At 38.8% G+C, this 23,157-nt stretch overlaps 1 protein-coding gene across 1 annotated transcript in view; it reads right to left on the bottom strand.

The window, feature by feature from the left end:
- akap6 (A kinase (PRKA) anchor protein 6) overlaps nt 1–23,157 on the bottom strand; it is a 374,046-nt gene that overhangs the window by 108,619 nt on the left and 242,270 nt on the right. The window contains exon 8 of the mRNA XM_068038344.1: nt 21,270–21,390. Within this exon, the coding sequence (XP_067894445.1) occupies nt 21,270–21,390 (121 nt within the window). The remainder of the gene's footprint in view (nt 1–21,269; nt 21,391–23,157) is intronic.

Consider the following 23,157-nt stretch of genomic DNA (forward strand, 5'->3'; position numbering starts at 1 on the left):
TGGGCCTAGGGCTGAGGAACTCCTGCAGTGATGTCCTGGAGTGGAGATGATTGACCACCAACAACCACAACCACCTTCCTTTGTGCTAGGTATGACTCCAGCCAGCGGAGAGTTTTCCCCCTGATTCCCATTAACTTCAGTTTTGCTAGGGCTCCTTGATGCCATACTTGGTCAAATGCTGCCTTGATGTCAAGGGCAGTCACTCTCACCTCACCTCTTGAGTGCAGCTCTTTTGTCCATGTTTGAAACAAGGCTGTAATGAGGTCAGGAGCTGAGTGGCCCTGGCGGAACCCAAACTGAGTGTCACTGAGCAGGTTATTGCTAAGCAAGTGCTGCTTGATAGCACTGTCAATGACACCTTCCATCACTTTACTGATGATTGAGAGTAGGCTGATGGGGAGGTAATTGGCCGGGTTGGACTTGTCCTGTTTTTTGTGTACAGGACATTCTTCTTTGGCCTCCTTATCTCGAGAGACAATGGATAAGCGCCTGGAAGTGGTCAGTGGTTTGTGAAGCAGCGCCTGGAGTGGCTATAAAGGCCAATTCTAGAGTGACAGGCCCTTCCACAGGTGCTGCAGAAGAATTTGTTTGTCGGGGCTGTTACACAGTTGGCTCTCCCCTTGCGCCTCTGTCTTTTTTCCTGCCAACTACTAAGTCTCTTCGACTCGCCACACTTTAGCCCCGCCTTTATGGCTGCCTGCCAGCTCTGGCGGACGCTGGCAACTGACTCCCACGACTTGTGATCAATGTCACAGGATTTCATGTCGCGTTTGCAGACGTCTTTAAAGCGGAGACATGGACAGCTGGTGGGTCTGATACCAGTGGCGAGCTCGCTGTACAATGTGTCTTTGGGGATCCTGCCATCTTCCATGCGGCTCACATGGCCAAGCCATCTCAAGTGCCGCTGACTCAGTAGTGTGTATAAGCTGGGGATGTTGGCCGACTCGAGGACTTCTGTGTTGGAGATACGGTCCTGCCACCTGATGCCAAGTATTCTCCGGAGGCAGCGAAGATGGAATGAATTGAGACGTCGCTCTTGGCTGACATACGTTGTCCAGGCCTCGCTGCCATAGAACAAGGTACTGAGGACACAGGCCTGATACACTCGGACTTTTGTGTTCCGTGTCAGTGCGCCATTTTCCCACACTCTCTTGGCCAGTCTGGACATAGCAGTGGAAGCCTTTCCCATGCGCTTGTTGATTTCTGCATCTAGAGACAGGTTACTGGTGATAGTTGAGCCTAGGTAGGTGAACTCTTGAACCACTTCCAGAGCGTGGTCGCCAATATTGATGGATGGAGCATTTCTGACGTCCTGCCCCATGATGTTCGTTTTCTTGAGGCTGATGGTTAGGCCAAATTCATTGCAGGCAGCCGCAAACCTGTCGATGAGACTCTGCAGGCACTCTTCAGTGTGAGATGTTAAAGCAGCATCATCAGCAAAGAGGAGTTCCCTGATGAGGACTTTCCATACTTTGGACTTCGCTCTTAGACAGGCAAGGTTGAACAACCTGCCCCCTGATCTTGTGTGGAGGAAAATTCCTTCTTCAGAGGACTTGAACGCATGTGAAAGCAGCAGGGAGAAGAAAATCCCAAAAAGTGTGAGTGCGAGAACACAGCCCTGTTTCACGCCACTCAGGATAGGAAAGGGCTCTGATGAGGAGCCACCATGTTGAATTGTGCCTTTCATATTGTCATGGAATGAGGTGATGAGACTTAGTAGCTTTGGTAGGCATCCAATCTTTTCTAGTAGTCTGAAGAGACCACGTCTGCTGACGAGGTCAAAGGCTTTGGTGAGATCAATGAAAGCAATATAGAGGGGCATCTGTTGTTCACGGCATTTCTCCTGTATCTGACGAAGGGAGAACAGCATGTCAACGGTCGATCTCTCTGCACGAAAGCCACATTGTACAGGACATACCTGGGCAATTTTCCACATTGCCGGGTAGATGCCAATGTTGTAGATATACTGGAATAGCGTGGCTAGGGGCGCAGGAAGTTCTGGAGCACAGGTTTTCAATACTCTTGCCGGAATATTGTCAGGACCCATAGCCTTTGCAGTATCCAGTGTCTTCAGTCGTTTCCTGATATCATGCGGAGTGAATCGAATTGGCTGAAGTCTGGCATCTGTGATGCTGGGGACTTCAGGAGGAAGCCGAGATAGATCATCCACTTGGCACTTCTGGCTGATTGTTGCAAATGCTTCAGCCTTATCTTTTTCACTGATGTGCTGGGCTCCCCCATCATTGAGGATGGGGATATTTGTCAGTTGTTTAATTGTCCACCATTCACGGCTGGATGTGGCAGGACTGCAGAGCTTAGATCTGATCTGTTGGTAATGGGATCGCTTAGCCCTGTCTATCACATGCTGCTTCTGCTGTTTGGCGTGAAAGTAGTCCTGTCTTGTAGCTTCACCAGGTTGACACCTCATTTTGATGTGTGCCTGGTGCTGCTCCTGGGGCAGTTGTGCCCCCAATGCCAGCTTCAGCTTTCCTTTATAGACAGGTGGTCATCCTATTGTGATTGGTAGCCTTGCTCCCTGCTCTCATGTCCCTGCGATGTTGAGGGGGTGACAACCCCTTTTGATGCCTGAGCGCTGTGCCCACTCTTCCTGACACCTGCGCAGCACCGAAGGTACCTACTTACCATGTGCTGAGTTCCCCTTTGCCCTACTGACCCCCTTATGGGTCTGTGGTGATGTCCTGGGCAGTCTTGACTGGCTCCCTGCTGAGTACCCGCCTCACCTTACCTGTTCAGAAACTGACAGCTCTTAATGAGCTTTTTAACTAGTTTACCTGCCCTCAATTGAGAGCGGGATTCCTGTTTCCACCCCATCCCCTCACCCTGGTGATTATTGCCAGCGTTGGCATCGGCACCTTGAAATTGACACGCTGCCCGGCGCCAGTATTTTCAGGTCCCCATGCTTCCGTTCCCAACTTGTTTGGGGCCATGAAAATTTAACCCATGGTGTTCCAATGAGATGCATCACTAATTGATAGAATACATGTCATGATATATAATTAAATTAATTGAGCAGCCAATACAAATCAGTTATTAAACAATTAGCTGCACTATCTCTGTGTCACACCTGTTATACATACGCAACCAGTGTGACAGCTATGAAAGAGTGAATAGATTGAACCTCACTGGTGAGTTATGCAGATTCATAAATGTTACAGATTGAGCCTACAGTTTCTCATGTGGAGAGCTCTCAGCCAGTTTTTCCAAGGGAGACAAAAAGCAGTGGTCAGGGATTTCCTGATAGGAGGGAAAGGAAAAAAAAATCAGGGAGCAAAACATCCTGAGCTACTTCCCTGTATTTCGGGCTCAACAGTAACATTGGCAGATGGCATCTATCCTGCTGTCAGGCAGGGAATTGTACTCAATGCACAGAGACATCAAAGGAAGAGGCAAAAGCAAATTAATGAATGAAGCGGGCATGCGTGTGTTTCTTTGGTAATAATAATACTATATTACTACTATAATAATACTATGCTGCTATACTAATTAACAGTGTTCACTAATGCTTTAAAAATCAAAAACTATTGAAGGTACTACAAGATACCCAAACACAAAGAAAAAGTATTTGGTACTTAATAAAAGTGAATGTAACAATATAGTATCCAATCTTATTTAAACTAAAAATCTGCATGTATGCTTGCAGATTTTTAATTCTGATAAAAGGTTTCTATGGCCCTTTCAGCCATTTACTTGCAATAAATAGCTGAAAGCACAAAGGCACATTCTAGAGACTTGGATCACACATGAGCTCATTCTAGAAAAACTTTGATGCACATTTTTCTAATAAAAACCTATCCAACTGCCTCCAGATTGAAAATTCCCTGCACAAAGTTGTGACTGTTTTTACTTTCACACTTAACAGTGCTGCAAAGTAAACATGACAAAATTATTATAACATATAAAATGTTCTGGCTATAGTTAACATGCCACCTTTTTTTCTTTCTTTATGCTAAATGCATGCTTCTGTATTACAGTTTTGGCAAAAATTGCACCAGAAAAAATACTGCCGAAATGGAGAATCAGACAAAGCCTTGTAACACTGTTAATTGTCACCATGGTGACCAGAAGAATAAGCCACTTTCAAACTAGTACAGAAAACTCACTTTGACAGATTTGAGCATTTTTCAGTCACTTTCATGGTCAAAAGATTATGGTGACTACCCATACTCTGGCCTGAGAAAAAAACTATCATGGAGATTTTACAGAACTGATCTGACCTTGAACATATAAAAATATCTGCACATGTAAAATCTATTATAGCGACAATTGCACTAGATGACTGAGTGCTGTATTCAGAGTGAAAATCAGAAAGAGACCCAAGACTATGAAGTATCTAGTCTACCACGGGAAAAGACTCTGTGACCATATTATGTGACCTTTGCCCAAAAGTTCCCTGAGAATTCAGCTGTTGTAATAAACTTTAGAGTGGAAGGAGAAAAGACTAGATGATGGTATACAAAATAATGCTTTAGAAGCGCACAGCGAAGCAAACACTTGACATAGTTTCTCTGCTGATCAGAGAGAAAGAGGACTTGACAGAGTCAATAGGTAGCAAAGCTACAGCACCTAACAGAGGTTGCAAAAGCCACTAAATTGTACAGATTATGGAGATAACTATAAGAATATTTTGAAATCTTCTACTGCAACCTGTAATTAATCGTTACATTACAAGGCTACATTATAAAAATGGATTATAAATTCTAAAAATCACCAGCATTCTTTTTTTCTGAAAATAGCAAAACAATTATATAACTCCGATATTTACTATCCGCAATCTGCCTGCTAACGTGCCTGGTGGCCTCATAGGAAGCCCATGCTTAATGTCATTCAGTGACGAACAAAGGCTCTTTTTATTTTGCAGTCCAAGGTCCTAAGCTCTGCTGCATACATATACAGTTCAGGAATCTGAGAGAGGCCAGAGTATCACCCTATGCAGTCATTTTAAAGGCAAGAACGGCCATTTACTAAAATGTCAATGGAAGAAATATGAGCAGAACTACCCTAACTATTGTTACTGAATACAACTGGTTGCCAGGCAAAGATTTTCAAATACAAAATCTAGAAACAACTCAAGTCTATTTTTTTAATACAAGGGAACACACCAATAATTTCAGAATATGAGAACAACAGTACAAGATCATACACATTTCCTTTTGTAAAGTAGTAATGGGATAACTTGATTCTGAACACATTTACTTCATGATCTTTGAAAAGATTAAAGAACTGCAATGTCATTTAAAATTGCCAGAACTCTCCAAGCAAATTACATTTGAGGTTCTGAATCAGTTTTTTTCTTCGAGCTGATTCCATTTACACGCATTGAAAATCACATTACATAGCCCATGCATTGTTAATTGGACGTAGATTGCATTATCATCATTATAAATCAAACTCCAAATATCAAAATGAATTGCAAATTCACTAATAGGAGATCATGAACCAATCTTTTTTAAATATCTTCCATTAATAATTAAATTCAAATTATATTACTCTGAAATTCTCTTATGAGGGCAGATAGCTTATTCACTTTGACTCTGCTTTTAAACTGCTGAAATATTTCAACAAAGTTGTGGTTTTTCACGTGCAATTATTTCAAAAGATTAATAGTTGAATGCGAGAGTCAAAGAAAAAAAGTAATGATCAGATTTCTCTGAAATATGAGTATCTAATGTATTGAAGCTAGGTTCTAGTGACAGTTTAAGAGGTCAAAAGAGCACTTTCTTTACCTACTGTAAATGAGGAAAGTACATTGCAATGACAGGTAAGTCATTTTGTCTAACTGAGTCTTTAGAGAAAGTATGGTGTCCATATATAAAAGTGTTTAGAGAGTGACAGTAATTTGACAAATTGGGAACTCTTTAAAGGACTTTTGATGATATAGATTGCTGAAGACATGCAGGGGTTATTTAACTTGTTAGAATTTTTTTCTCTGTGAAGATTACATTATGGTAGATTAATATTGCATTATAGCCATTTATCATTAGTAATAAACCTTCCTGTTGATTCATGTTACACAGCCAACAGCCAGAGTTCAGATATTAAACTGGAGTGTTCCCACTGCTCTGGATTCACAGAATGAAAAGAAGCGGTTGGAAAAAATAGCAGCAATCATTTAATGCTGATGACCTCTGACAGGCTCACAGCTCTTCTATCTGCACAAAATTTGCATGGGGTCTGTGTGCATAGGAACAATGTAACCTAAATGGTAGACAATCTTTATTCTAATGAAGTGGGTGTCAAGGTCAATGTAAAACTGCGATGATGAATGGAGTGCTACTAGGCAAGAGGAGTTGCATATGCAATGTGGTGCTTTCACTTAATTGTTGCCTGAAACACATCGAGTTAATAAAACATAGAAAACACTTTATGCCAATTAGTTTCACTTTAATGTGCTAAAGTATTAGGAGAGGAATCTCATAGATGGATGACAGCAATTTATTTTTGAAAAATCTGATTATATAAAAATCCCATATTCTAGAGTGCAAGCTGGAAGAGAGTAGTTCTCTGCTGCTAATCGGTAGCAGAAACTGTCTTAAGCAAGTTTTACAATTCAGAATCAGTTTTTCCCATTTTACCACTTTATTTTCAGGTTCTAATTATAATGCATCTGAAAATACAAACCCAAGTACCAATTACAGAACAGAACAGCTGTCATGAAAGATGGCTAACTCTCGCATAACCTTTGTTATTCAATTGGCTGCTCAGCAAGTGGTAATAAGGACCTGGAGGAGTGACAAGTTGAAAATATCATCTGTTGTTAATTTTCCTACTATTGGTTTATTAACTTTGATTTTAAGGAAAATGTGTGATTGCAAATTGCAACGAGTATGTATGAAAGCACAAAGCTCCTAACAATTATTTCAAAAATCAAAACATATTTCACTTTTGTATAACTCCTTTTTAATACAAAATAATGAGCATGGCTGACAACAATAGACACCAAGGTGGGGTGACTCACTGATGTAGCACTGCAGCAAACTACAGAATAGTACAACACCAGTGCAGGTCTGTCATTTTCAATAATGTACATTCTTAATGTCAGGTGTATCACTAGGGTAGGTGTAGAGTGTAGATGATTCATTTTTTCTTAGGCAGAGAAGAGAAAATTGGAGAGGATCTTCAGCCATAGCTCCCTCAGGCTGGAGACTCCCTGCTTTGGAAGAAACCTTGTGAGCAATTCATCTGAATACCCAATTGTTGAAGAATACAATAAGACAAAAAGAAAAGTAATTTGACGTAACTGGAGGAGAACGGGACAAATGCAATTTAACTACAAAGTGCTGATAAAATGTAATTGTTGATAAGTTTAAAAATCAAGGTAAGTGGCAAACTGAGACTAGGGGCATATCTACAGGGAGAATGGGAATGAGTAAATCACCATAGGCCTCATTTGGGCACCTGAATGGGGGTGGATCATGAGTGGCATTGGCAAAGAATTGGAAGCAAATCATATACATATGAAGGAATCTAAAAAATAATCCAAAGATCATCACATATGAACAATTTTCAATTAAGGAAAGCACAACAATACGAAAAAGTATACAATTTCATTAACAAATCTGATGCATAAGAGATTGCTCAAGAAAATGCATTGACAGCATTTTGATTAGAAATGATGTTTCTAATCAACTTCTGTAAGCATGTCGTTGGAGTTGGAATTAACATTTGTGCACAATCCATAAATTAATTGAAATGCTATCCATACATACCAGCATATGATATACATGGTTTAGGATCTGTATAGCAGATTAAATGAATTTCAATCTGTCTTTAACTAACTCTTTTCCAGCACATCAACAAAGTTACCCACAGAATTCACAACAACACAGGTCAAATGAGAAGTACATTTTTACAGTTGTGAAATTTAACTAAAGAACACGAGAAAACATGTTTACTGAAAAACCATGATGATCAACTGCATGAAAAGCTACATACAGACTCATCTGTGTGTGATTTGTCAGGTCTGAAGTATTGATGTGCCCAAGGGGCAGACCCCAGCGGGGAGTAGGCTGCAGAACTAAATAGCTGTGAAAGAAGTCTTAATGTAGGATGGAATTCAAACTAACCTTGACATGACCTTAGAAGAAATATGCAAAAAGTAAAATTAATGCTCTCTACAAGACACATCCGAATTTCGTAGCTAAGCAGGTTAGCAAAAAAAAACTAAAGCCGCTTGACAAATGTTGCTGGTGCCAAATGAAACAGCAAACTCTGGAAGAGAGTGGAGGTTTCAACAGACGAGATCTGTTACTGTGGAGGCATCTGAAGCATTTGGAAAAGATCCAAACAAAAACAGACACCAAGCAATATTGTTGTCAGCTTGATTATTCCGAGAAAATTGTTTTTATAGTGTGACTATGGGTGGGAGAAATTCCTAATTGCTCAATTATTATTACTGAAAAAATAAATAACGTTCAGTTGTTGGACGGAATCACTGGGAGCTTGTAGCATAGTTCTGCCTTTGAAAAGGACGCTATGGTTCACTTAGTAATTTTGGAATTTGCTAAAAAATTAATCCGTTTGTTAAAATTTTGAAATGCACAAGCGTTCCACCGTTTCAATTAAAAGTAACACCACTATGTCATGCAAGAACCAAGTTTGAGTTTTCCTCAGGCATGAGTTAGGAATTTAAACGCTGAGTGTACTGATAGCAGTAATGGTGGAATAATGATGATAGAGCGGCTCTGTTTGACAGTAAAATTGTCAGATTTAGACAAGTCTATTTGCATCAAGATAAATCATTCCTGCAGCAGCAGGGTAGATTTTTCTTCTTCGTGAACTTGGTAATAGTAAGGAAAGTAAACATTCAAAGAAATGAAAATTTCATCATTTTTTTGTAAAACTGCAAAATGGCATTCTATGTGATCAAAATATCTACTGCTCAACATCGCAAATCATTATATACTTCAGTTTTTGTTACTATTTGTCCCACAGTCCAGTTTGAGAAGTAGGCCATCTGGTGGACAGAATGAGTAAGGCTGAATAAATTATAACTTTCAATAATGCTTGCACTTGAATGGGTTACAGTAATACAATACAAAGGGTGATTATCAAAAGTATCAAAAATAGACTTGTCCTAATGAAGCACATTAATAAAATAAGAAGCTAATGTGGAATCTCCATGGTGTAACAAACAATAACAAATATGATGAATTAAGATTGCTAAAATTCCCACTGCAGGATTTTTAAATAAAAAGATCGGTAAAATCTAATCACTATCCCATTCCAGAATGACAACAACCAACTGGCATCTATCCTCCTTTTGAATTAATGACAAACAGATATCCAAACTTTGCTTAGCTTTGAAGGTGTTAATCAAATACTTCTAAATTATATGCATGCTTATTTATGGCCCAACTTAACTAAAGAAATAACTAAACATACAAGTGATAGGACATTTCTTCCTTGTACTCTTACAGTTAGAGGTTAGAATCTTTGCCCTTCACAGATCATATTCTTGTTCCCTGAACTGACAAAAAGTGCAACTGAGACTGTGAAACTGCTACTGGAAATTGAATCAATCTGTAGCAGAAGTAGTCTGCAGAGACAGATTCTGTCTGATTTACAATCCATTGGCTGCATGCAGTGTTATTTTAATGTTACACAATTTTGGGCTTTATATAATACAATAAAAAATGTTCATTAAAGGGAAATAGCACTGAAAGACAAAGCATGAAGGTTACTTGACATTTTGTCAATGAGCAGACACAACCTCCATTAAATTCCTGATCAATTGATGTAAACAAAACCTAAAATATTGACACAGCAAATGATGTAAACACTAAACACTGGAAAAATGTTATGCATCATTTCTTTATAATTTTAATAAAAACAGAGCAAAGCAGGCGGACAAGGAAATCCCATGAAATTTAAAACTTACGCAGGTACCCTAAACATTCCAGTAATAGCTGTATCTGTGATTTTGTGAAATTGCTGACTTACATTGAAACAAATTGAGAAATTAGTATGTGTAAAACGAGATCAACAAATTTACTATAACCAACATAACATGGGGCTAAGACCCACTTCCAAATCGGATCACTCCAAACCCATCATCCAGTCTCACTTGAACTAACTGAGAAAGCAATAAACTGGAACCTCAGCACATTACTCCAAGTATCATCAATACGACAATCAACAACTAAGCAGACATCAAAAACTGTGCATCTAATATTTCTCCAGTAACCAAAAGTAAAAATCTTCTGTATACAGCTAATTATCTTGAAGCACTGAGCCATACACTCTGATTTGTGATCTATTTGATTGATCACTCTCACAAGTACATTATATCAATACCAACCTTTTTGCTATAGGTTATTTAGAGAGCGACTTTTATGGCCCCCCAACGAGCAGGCTAGTGGTGGGGGTTGGGGGGGGACTGAAAAATTGAGTGGGAGGTGGTGGGGGGTCTGTTCCTGGCGCCTTCCCGCCTCTGTTGTAGTTTTACGTGGAGCGGCAGTGAGAAACAGCCTTCCCGCCTCAGGCCAATCAAGACCTTTAAGTGGCCGATTAACTGCCATTTAAGGGCCTCCTCCCGCCGCTGCCGGTATTTTGCCTTCAGTGGCTGGACGGCAAACGCCCCAAGAACACCACCAGGTAAAATCTGGTGGCCTTCTTGCTGGCTGGGGGGAGGGGGGCCCTCCTGATCGGCCACCCTGTGCCCCATGGAGGGCCACCCACGAAGCCCCAACCGCCCCCAATGCAAAACACTCCCCTCACCCCCGCCCCAACCAAATCCTCTTGCCTCGCCAGGGCTCAGCCAATTGTCCCCGTCGAGGCCCTAAAAACTTATCTTCTTTCCCGGGCTGTCCTTCCTCTTCCTCCTGAAGCTAGGTGTAGTCCCAGCAGTGGCCACCACTCTCGGTGGAGCTGTTGGGACTAAGATCTGCCAGCCCACTAGCAGGTCCATTCGGCGGGACTTCCTGCCTCAAGGAGGTGAAAGTCCCGTCCAAGACCAATTGAGGGCCTGGGGAGCGAAAAAACCCGACGTAGCTCCCCAGGCCCGGTGGAGGCGGCTCGCCCCTGACTTTTCGGCTGGTGGGCTGGGCCTCCCGACCAACGTTAAATTCCAGCCACTGAATACCACCTGCTTTTATAATCTACTACTTTTGACTTTGGATTTAAAAAATCCCTATATAAGTTATTGATAATGTTTAACCTTCAGCTTAGGAGTTCTCAGATATGTCAAAGAAACGTACCTCTTTACAGCATTGTGTGACTAACGACGTTTACTGCTGCCAACTGGTTTATGAGTAGGAGGACTTAGAGAATCGGTTAACTGTCATCCATGCTGAAACAAAGGGATTTCCTAATCAAATCAGCAATTTAGTTAAATTGAAGCAAAGGCAAACATGATTCAAATCAAACCTGAAGAAGCTGTTTCCCCAACATGTTTGGTTCATTTAAAAATGATAGTTTGTCTCTTTTGTATGTCACATATCCTACTCGTATTAAGTTTAAAATAGGAAGTTGAATTGGATTTTAACAATTGATGGTAAATATTTATGCTAATTATACTATTTATATGGACCAGTTGTGGCTCAGTTGGTAACACTCTCACCTCTGAGTTATGAGTTTCTGGGTTCAAGCTCTATTTCAGGACTTAGTACAAAGATCAAGGGTGACACGTTGGTGCAGCACTGAGGGAGTGCTCCACAGTTGGAAGTGCTGTCTTTCAAATTAAACATTAAATTGAGGCTCTGCCTGCCTCTCAGGTGGACGTAAAAGATCCCTTGGCACTATTTTAAAGAAAAGCAGGGGAGGTGTCCCCGGTGTCCTGGGCAATATTTATCAATCAACATCACAAAAACAGATTAACTGGTCATTATCACATTGCTGTTTGTGGAAGCTTGCGGCGTGCAAAAAGTGCTATATAAATGCAAGTCTTTTTTTCTAAGTGTAAATGTAATGATGTCAATTGCTGCATCTAAATGAGTAAAACTATTGTAGTGTCCCATAGATTTTTAGTCCTTTGGAATTATCCTCTTAAAATGAAGGCTCATTTATACAAATATGTGGGTGTCTATGCATGCAGACAGACCAGTTCTCATTTGTTATTACAAAGATCTGTATTTATGCCTTTTAAACAGATCACATTTGTAACTCAGTAACTGTAGGAAATATATGGGTAAAGCACAAAATGCCCAAGAGCTTGTCACCAGCTGGGATGCACAATCATCTTACTGCTGATATTTTAGATTCCAGGTACTTTACAAAACAGTGACAATCTGATACACTTGCTTTTTACAATGCCTAATATAAATGTCTGGCATTTTCTAACTTACTTTAAAATAAACTACTAATTATGTATTTCATTGAAAGGATAAAATCCCAGTTTCAGCATTTTTGTCCCCACAAGTAAATATTTTTAACCTGATGCCACAAACAATACTAACCAAAATAAAGAAACTAAAACTATTGTCTGAAAAGATTGTACAGTAGACACTGCTCATCAGAAACACTATGCAGTACATCTTAATAAAGATGTAGGCTGATAATGTTAAGTAATATTCAAAATTTATAGGCAGAATATCTAAACCATCTTGGATTAATGTATTCCTGGGAAGAAAATAGAATTGGTAATTTCTTGTAAATTTTTTTGGAAAATGAATCTTGTTTTCAGAAGTGTATTTCTATCTCCATGGAAACCTCTTTTGGGTTGCCCCACATCGGAGAAAAACCAACAGCTGCTTTTGTTTCTCGCGTAAAGCTTCCCCTTCATCTAAGCTCTTTCCTTTCAAAGTGTCTAGACCAAATCTGCACCTGTCTTTCGAAAAAGCTGATATTTTTTATTCTTGTAGTATTCTGGGTTTTAATATGTTGAAGTCTTTACAGGACATAGTATCACACTAATACAAATAAAGTCATTATGTAGACATGGACACATTCTTGATAAGAGCAAGAATGTTAAAGAGACACAGCAGTGTGATAGATTACATTCTCTCATGTAATTTATTGAGCTATACTATGACTTTTCAAAAGTAATATTGCATTCTAGCATCCATCCCCATCAGTGTTCAAATCTTCTTTACCTCGTAATTCAAAGCTTTGTCTTTTTCATCGACTCTTATAAATGGCTTTGGGGTTTGAAAGAAATGTGTCAGAGGGAGTTATGTCTTAACTGTTGTTGGGATTATTCCCAGTCACATGGCCACTCTCTGCCACAAGTTGAGTACAAAAAGGTGACAAAGGCAGTGATTTCCTGTCAGCAAAGAGCAGAACAGGGCTGTCTAGAAGTGATGCAAATGAGGGAAACTTTCACCATGGTTTGTTTGATTCACTCAGGGTCAAAGCATGCTGAGCAGAGAGTGAGACACAGAGAGCAGGAAGAGACCCAAAGGAAATACAACCAGAGTCTATCAAGGAAATACAGTAGGTTGTTCAGAAACTCCGCTTCAGTTTCTTCTTTATATCCATTTGCTAAATAGAGCTGCACAAATACAATCCAGTAAAATATTGGTTCAACTGCAAAAAGTGTGTTATGAAATACTGCTTGTAGTTATTCTCCATGAAATCAATCTTAGATAGAACTAGTTTCACTCTTATGATCCAGTAAAGCCTGTTTATACCAACTCCTTTTAATGGAATAAATGTAATTTCTTATGCAATTTGTACTTTGGAAGATTGCTCCACAGTTGGATAACTCAGTTACTGCTTTGTAATTCAGTGTCTGATTTCTTAAAAGATACAGTAGTTTTCTTTCTTGCCTATCCATTGAAAACATGTGTTCTGCTTTGAAATGCTATTGTAGATTACACACAGAGACACACAACTTTAAAATCAATGCAGCAAATTCAGAAAATACTATTCTGCAGCAACTCACACGCAACTATGGAAAGCTAGTGAATGAGCAGAAATAGCATCAAACTGCTTTCCTGAAGCAGCTTATTGGTTTGAACAAAATACAATTAGCATCAAATAACTGATCACAGCTATCATACCAGTGAGTGAAATTTCACAAATTAAGACTTCTCTGAAAATCTGATTTAGGTGCCTGAGATATAAGAAACCCAAACATGAATGTGAGCAGCTAAAGGCCCCTGTAAAGTGGATGGAAGATTTAAACAAATTGAGAACTTACTCTATGTAGAGGCTAACAATTAAAATCATATATTTTGTCTTAATATCAAAAGAACCTGGCAAAATATTTAGCCGATCAATTGTCTCATTGCAATATGAACACAATACAATTTCTGCTACTGCTCACAGACTTGGACATTGGGTTATCATAGGCAGGTTTCCCATTCCTGATTGATATCCTGTAGCCCCTCTGCATGCTTGAATATTGCGCGAGGGCAGGATTTGGGTTTCTTGTGATGCTTCCCTTCTTCCTGTTTAAATAGCCTGCGGACCCTGACTCGAAGAATGACTTGTCGGTTGAAGTACCTGAGGGTGAGCTGACCGGTAAAATATATCCCAACAGGAATCAACACCATCAGGTGGGGAGGAAATAGCGGTACAATTTTGTTTTAAAACTTCATAATTAATGTTTCCACATCATAAGACACCGAAACAAGTGGGAAATTTATTATATTCAAAACTGCACATTTGACCTCTAGTTTACATTTTAGAAATTTTTAACTGTCCCACTCAAAAACTGTACAGGTTTGTTTAAAATAAGGCAGATGGCAAACATATCTGGAATCCGATCAATGCACATGCAGTCACATGCTAGAATGAATAAGCAGCAGAAGCATCAGATAGCTAATCAGAGCCAATGCCATACAGGAAATGTAATCGTAATGCAGTTCAGTAGCTATACATGAGAATGTTGGACTCTCAGATCTCAGTATCCATTGGCATTCACGCTGAGGTTGCTTCTCGGGATATATATAATTGGTAGTCTCAGTTGTACCATTTGATTACAGAAAGCAAAAGAAATACCTTTACTATCAGCTCAAGCACATCTCTTGGTTAGTTAACTGTTGTGGATAGGTGGAAAGGAGTGTGGGTGGTTCCCACTGTTCACCTCTTAACTGACCACAATCGTGTTTTGTTAAAAATGGTAAGTTGGACCCTGAGTGTGTTTAGGGTCAAATAAACAGACAAATGATAGGTTTACTCATAGGTTAAAAAAATAGAAACTATTCTTACATAATTCCCGAAAAGATCGCAACCTCACTCATGCACACATTCACTCACACATGCATATACAAGAATAGATAGATAGAGAGGAAAGGGGTAAGTGATTTAAAGTGAGGTAGGTGTTCATGGTTTACAGTAAACCTGTTGAATTTTCTCAGGAGGACAGTCTCTTTTAAAGGTGCAGGCCTGGGTGTTTGTAGTCATGAACTTGTAGAGGTATTGTAGATTTTCTTGTGGTTAAACTTCAGACTGGACGTGGAGGTCACTTTAAGTTCTCTGCTGCAGCAAGTTGACGTGTAGAATTAGCAGCAGGGCTTCTTCTTTGTGCTGGTCCGATTTCATAGCTTTAGCTGGATTGCTTTCTGTGATGTTAGCTTGATCTCCCCTCTCTCCAGAGGGCTACCTTTTAAGGTAAAAGTCCATCACATTAGAGTTTCTGTTAGAAGACACATGGCCTTGCCCCAATGTGACCACACAATGGACAAGGATGTGCAATCCATGGCTTTCTATTGATATCTGGATGGGTATCATTCTGTTATGATGTAACTACTTCACACCTATTTATCCTGGTTTTGTTGTAAGACATTAATCCTGGGGGCGGGGGGGGGGGGGCGGTGGTTAAGGCAATCACCTTCTTTGCCTCAGAAAAAAAACATTCAATTCAGGAATGTCTATGAATGGTTTCAGGATGGGTGTAGTTGACATCTCTTAGTCTGGATTGTATTGTTTTGTCCTTTTGAGACAGAAAGGCAGTTTTTGAATACACAGGTCAGGTCATCTGACCTTCGTTGCCCATCTTTGCAGCACATTGTCCATTTTTTTAAAAAGGAAAAGTCAATTTCAAAGAGTCCACATTGGATAAAGTTCATATCTTAAAAGTTAGGAATATGATATGTATTTACTGGGCATAACGTAACAAAGGAGCATCATTCATGGGGTTTTGGAAATGTGCATGAATATGATTGCTCCACCTACTTGACCAAGAGTTTTGAAAGATATAAGACATGAGGGAACCCAGGTTGCCAGGGTATTGTGAGGTGGGGGGGGGGGGGGGGGAGGTGGTAACCATTGAATACTTTAGCAAATAAGACAATTAAAAATAAGCAGCATTAGACAACACATCATAATATTAAATAGGCTTAGCAACCTGATCCAATGGGTGGTTGAGTCATCTAGTTCAGGAAAGGCACAGATTGGATCACTAAGTTGTCTTTAGTTACATAATCTCAGCTAGATTGATTGTGAAGAAGCTACAATAAGCCTCATCCCCATGGGTTAGGGAACGTTCTTATCCTCAATAACTATTCAGGAATGTACTGCAGGAATTGTTCTTATGTGGGCATCAGCTGGGAACAAGACAAAATAACATGCTTACTGCCAAGGTTCTCATGCAGGAATTGATCACTGAGTAAGATGACAAGAAGGGGAGAGCAATAAGGGCCCAAAATCTATGCTTCAGTAGGGAATTAAAGGCTACAAAAGAGGAGGGAAGGCAAGAAAACTGGTGTGGAAATCAAGAGGCAAAATGAAATAAAAACAAGAAATGCTGGACATACTCAGCAGGTCTGGCAGCATCTGTGGAGAGAGAAGCAGAGTTAACGTTTCAGGTCAGAACTGATGAAGGGTCACTAACCTGAAATGTTAACTCTGCTTCTCTCTCCACAGATGCTGCCAGACCTGCTATTTCCAGCATTTCTTGTTTTTATTTCAGATTTCCAGCATCTGCAGTATTTTGCTTTTATAGAAGAGGACAAATGAACTGCTCTAGCTTCTGAGAACTGATCACAGTTATTGAGAAAAAAAATCAACTGCAAACTAAATGAGTTATTATAGCCAGATATTTTGTCATGGTTTCGGACCCTGGAATAAATAAGCTGCTGAAGCATCTAATTTGCGCAGTAATAGTTACAGATTATAGGTAAGGAAAAAAAAAATTGTTGTACATTCTGCCCACATATATCCTTTCACTATTCTGTACTCTAGACTAAATCAGCTGTTATATCATCTGAGAACTGCGTAACTGTAGCATCAAAAGAACAATTAAACTTTAAACAAACCAGAGCTAAACAAGTGGAAATCTGAAATAAAAACTGGGAATGCAGAGCATGTCAATCATTATCTGAAAGAGAAAGGTATATTAATGTCTCAGATAAAACCCTGACCTGTCGTGCATTTCCAGCATTTCTGTCCAAAGTAATTAAGCTGCAGCAGTATTAAGACCTCAACATAATAGCATGCTTAGATTAATGTATCTATAGCTCTGCATGGTTAAAGATAACGTCTAATATGAAGTACAGTTTTGGTTGGATATGTGCACTTGTATTTTGCTCTTCACCCTTTAAATTTCTTTCCACTATGATTACTATTTCTCTTGACTCTCTGGCAAAGCAAGAATTTATGCTGCACACTTTTTACAGGGGCTGAAAAACTAATTAATATTGTTTTACAACCTTCTGAAGAATTCTGCCAAGGAAAGTACAACTTCAGTGAAATGTAAAATATATAACAAATTCACTTACATGTGTCTAAAAGTGTCTATCATTTATTTTGTGTTTTCAGCCTGCATTTTAACCAGCTTCAATGGAGCTTTGCAAATCAAAGTTAACTCTTAACTAGGACTACAGTCTCTGATGTAGAAGATTACAGTACATTTGAGAAGTTAAAGCTAAGTGGTAACGGTATTGGGCACTTTAATATAATAGCATACTTCAGAGAAAAAAGAACTAGCTGCAGCTGTGTGATCAGACTGCAGGAAATCGAATGTAGTCAGAGTTAGTGGAGCTGCAGTATCAGACACTTAAAAGTGACAGTAAACTCAAATAACTGATAATATCTATGGCTTCAACTATGGAAAAAAAGTAGAATCTGTACTAAACAAGCTTCTAAAATTGTCGGATCAAACCGTAGGAACATCAGACTTAAATACAATCAGTAAATGAATCATTACAGCAAATATCTAAAGCAAAACTATGCAAATACATTTGGAGGGAAATGTGTACTCTAGAGATACTTTGAAAATGTGCATCTAAAGTCTGGCAAAGTAGCGTGATAAGTGCTGGCCTACACCTTGGCAAAATAAAATCAGATACGTAACTGCATGCTGGCAACATGATGAAGGCTTAGAGTCAGAGGAATCATTGACAGAGGCACAGAAAATTAACAAGATAAAGTTTCAGACTAGCCTTTTGGGTGACATATCAAAGGTTATGGAAAATGTAGGGGAAACAGTTCTGTACTTCAAAGCTACTTTGATTTGAACGGATATGCTTCACTGAAACCATTAAATGGAGACAGGGCCTGTTATTCAATGGGAATAAAGCCACTTGGGATTGGTAGTGACACAAACATCATTAAGATTGCAACATTCAATATTACCATTAGGCCATGTTGTAAAAACAAAATTATGTCACGATTTTGCATCAAGTAAGATAAAACAGCATCTTATGTACACCAAGAAAATTAAATGGATTTGAAATATCTATTTATTAAAAAAAACTATTCACTTCCACTTTTGAAAGACTCATGGTCCATTACGAATTTGCTTGTGGAGCGTGAATTCAAAGGTTTACTTGTAAGTGGATAGTTTGAGGATCTCTTTTCATAACAGAACCTTTGTTTTCTTACAATAAACCCATTAGTAGATGGGTCAACGCATGGTTTCTTTAAGAATGTGGATGTTGCTACATCTGAAATTCAAATGACAGCCTCAGAAGATGGCACTGTGCTAAGGAATAATGCCCCTCACCAACCAATCATATTGCATTATTTCAATAAACAAATAAACCTTTTATACATAGATGCAAGGCAAAATCAGAATGACATATCCTTAGGAGAAGTAAAATAGAAGTTGGAACTTTGTCGTGAGATTCTCCCACCCCTCCTCCATCAGCAGCACCACAAAGTATTATGAGCAAAAATGTTGCTCTTCATGGGTTTGACATAGATGGAAATGCAGTTGTGGAAGAGATGACAGGAAAGAGCTCTTAATTTTTGGGCCTGGTAAGAAACAATTCTGTAAAAAATTACAGTCACAATGTGCTAGTATTGTTTAAACTCTCAGATAATCTGAAAGGTCTAGGTATAACTAATTCTGTTGAAAACTCAGTATGAAGACATTATTAATCAAGGAAGGTGTAGTAAGTCTTTAAATGAATTGCACTTCATGAATCACAATGTCAATCACACAATGCTACATATCGAAAGAGGTGAGCAAGTTGGTCAGCCTGCTTTTGAACGGCAAATTAGATGAGCATGCTTTCATCATGTACAAAGAGGAGAGTGGATTCAAAGGTTCCTATTCACAATGCTGATCTTAAAGATAAATCCAATCTTTCTTATTTTACCAAAGTTCTGCATATTGCCAAGTAGCAGAATTTCTGAAGAAAATTTACTGCAGAATGACAGAAACCTGCATTTTATTAGATCACCAGAACCTTCATCTGCAGTGGACAGTACTGGTAGAAGGAAATGCTCTACGTTCTTAAAAAAGTGGGGGGGGGAAACTTCTTTATAACAGCAGTTAACATAAACAAGGACTGAACAAAAGAGACTATAAGGATAAAGTTCAGCGGAGGTGAAGAACAAAGCTGTGAGTAGATAGTAACAGCAAATGAAGCAGAGCACTTGATTCTACTGGACAAGCTTTCCGAGGCTGTGGGCTACTTTGAAGTCTAAAGAAATTGCTTCTTTCAGTAGTCTGTATGTGCCTCGCTGCCCACCGCTAATTAACAGCATGCCAGTTTCATCCAGGTAAAGGAAGGTCTCCAAATGTGGTGCATTCAAATGAAAATCAAAGAATACACAAACTCCTTTGTGCTTACTACTCTGCTTCAAAAATTCTCTTTTCATGTATATAGTTATGCCTCTAGAGAATGTCTGTGTGATTTGCTCTCACAGCTACCCTTGGTTCTCTCCCAGTGCTGCTCCTGCAAGTGGTCTGTTCTTTTGCCTCACAGTTTCTCAAAAATACAAAATCTGATTGCCCCTTATCTATCACCCCTGTACACTAGCTACACATTAGTGGCATTCACCCCCTGCTGGCTGTGTGACAGACAATGCCCCTAGCTGCTTCCCTTCTGTAACTGATAATGCACAAACCTGGACTTGAGATATTTCTCCTGGTGCCACTCTTAAAGATTATAGTAACTTCTGATGAAGGCACTGAGATAAGAGATAGGCTTCTGTTTGACCTTGAATTTCCATTCCTTGTATAAAAATGAAAAATTACTAAAAGAGCCAGAGGGTGGTTGTTTCTTGTCATTATCCTGTTGTCAATTCTGATGGTGGTTATTAATTTTTTTTCCTTTACGATTCACAATCTGCTCTTTGAAATGTGCCATATGTTCAAAGCAATTCAGGGATGACAACTGTCAGAATTACAACAATAAAAAATAGCCTAAACGAGGCAGATTTACTGCTGTGGAGTTTCTGCTGAAAATAACCCCTGGAATACTCTAACATATTACCCCTGTTCTGTTTTAAAATGCTATCACATCTACAGTAGAAGCTTTGAGACTTTGTACCGATAAAAGGCTAAAGTAATATATAAAATAGAGTATTTAACAGGTTATGCAACAGAAAGGTGCTGAAATATATATTTCTCATTTATTATTTGAGGGAATTCAAATTAATATTAGAGTCTAATATATTTGTTTCAATCATGTCTAAGATAACAACTTAAAGCAATAAAGACTGCTTTATTTATTACTAATAAAAATTCATTGAAAGCCAACTAGTGTCGGTGCAGCGATAAACCAGACTCCTAGCAAATTCTGTTCTTAGAGCTTCTGAAGGACAGGCTAATCTGTCTGAAACCTCAAATCGAAACACATACTGTAAAGTAGAGCCCCTACTTTCATTGACTATTCATTTTGTTTCAGTCTATTTATTAATCCTGTCTCCTTTATTTCTACTCATCTATGGGAAGAATTCTTCATTCCTTTATAAAATTAAACTTAATAGAATGTGATAAAGGGAACTCTAGCAATTATGATGTCTGCACTCTCTGCAAGCATGCAGGAGATGGAAATGAAGTTGGGGACAGGGAAGGGAATTCTAATAGGCACCATGATATATACAATGAACGTCAAGATGTCCACTGAGAGAAAGACTTGTCAGGCTAATCAGATTTTCCATATCCACGTAAAGACAGTAACATAGGCTCTAACCTTGTAAAGATGCTGCTGCTGCTCTTCTGACATCATCAGGTCATGGCTGTCCATCACTATGGATTCCATGTCAATCAGCCAATCCCAGAGCTCCTGGTATTCCGATTCAAAGTCCAGAAGGCTGGAAAGAAGAATTAAAAATGCATTATGCATTATATAAATAAAATATATATTCCGGAATGAATGCTGACTAGAAAATGTAATTGCTTGTTATAGAGAAAATTAAAACTTGAAACTCGTCAGCAGGGTTTCATTAAATTCGAATATAAGTAGATAGCACAACACGATTAATAAAATAACGTAATAATGTATGAGAGAGACAAAAACACTAAACATTCATATAATTAGATTTCAGCAATAATAAACCCATGATCATTATTTTGTCACTGATTCGATGTATAAGAAAGAAATATAATAAAATATATTATGGAAAATGATTGACAAATTGCCTGTTTCTTGCTTTAAACCATTTGAACATTCTCCATTTCAATGTAGTCTTTTTCAACACAGTCTCAACTAGATAGATATATATCAGGTAAACAAGAGGGCCAACAGCACTGAAGGCAAACTTACAGTCAAAGGTTTCATAAGAAGATGAAAGTATATCAGACAGACATTTTAGTTGGGCATGAGCGAGTATGCCAAACCACTCACAAGGGCTGGATGGAGAACTAGACAGGTGCTCCCCATAGACATGTTCGATGCAAAGGTGAGGCCAAAAAGTCAAAATGAGGAATTCTCAAAAAGACAGTAATCATTAAAATTCAAAGGAAGATCATACGGTTTTCAGCTAAATAAATCATTAGATTGAGGAGCTTAAGAGGATTAAAGCCATGTTCAGTTCAAAGCACAGTGCCTGAGTTAACTTAACTCTGGTTTACAACTCAGCTCCAGCACTCTTGATGCAGTAAGCAGTGGTAATCGTGAAAAGTGCAGACATCAACAAGATAATGTACAGTTCTCAAGATTTACATAAATGTCACTCCTAACGTCGATGTGCTTCAACAGAACTGGACGCTGACCAATCCTTAACAAAAATGAACCATTAAATTCTGCCAGATTTTTAGAAGTGCGTTGTTCAATGACAGTTAATGGAAAGAAAAATCTTCTTTCCCAGAATGATTTTCTGCTGCATTCAAAAAGTTTCCAAAATCTGGTTCTGTAAAAATATAAGTATAGAGGCAAATAAAGAAATTCTACTCTGCGACTGTAAAAAAGGAATTGCTTCTGTTACAACTATGATAATCTGTTCAATGGGCAACAGAAGTAAGTCTCTAAGATTTCACATCTAAATATATATCATGGGGGGGGGGGGGGGGTGTCAGTTAGCTCAGTTGGCTAGAAGGCTAGTGTATGATACAGAAAGATGTCAACAGCGTGGGTACCGGCTGTGGTAGTTCATGGAGGTCTGCCTCCTCACCTTGGCCCACACTTGAGGAATGTTGACCCTCAAGCTATCCATCACCAACTGTCTCTCTAATGGGGACGGATGCCTATGGTCCTTTGGGACTATGGATAGAACTAACTAATATATCCTAGGTAATTCAAATCATGATTTTCACACAAGTTTACATATAGATTCAATCTGAGTAAAGCAGCACATTGGATTTCTGAAGGCATTTATCTTTTAAGATATGTTCTTCTATTGCTCCTGAATGGAATGTTGATCTCTTCAAGTATATCAGAAATATAAATAACTAGTTCCTCCTTCAAAGATTGTCTCACGCATGTAGCTCAACTGGACATGTATCAAAATAAATTGCATGTGCTCGTTAAAGTTTTCATGTTATACAGTTTAGGTTGGATTTCAAATTCAATTTATTTTATGTGGCTCTAATTTATAATCAAATGATTGATATTTAAAAACAGAATTAAATAATTTTCTAAA

This window comes from Heterodontus francisci, chromosome 9, assembly GCF_036365525.1.
Source record: "Heterodontus francisci isolate sHetFra1 chromosome 9, sHetFra1.hap1, whole genome shotgun sequence".
In the NCBI taxonomy this organism is placed as follows: domain Eukaryota; kingdom Metazoa; phylum Chordata; class Chondrichthyes; order Heterodontiformes; family Heterodontidae; genus Heterodontus; species Heterodontus francisci.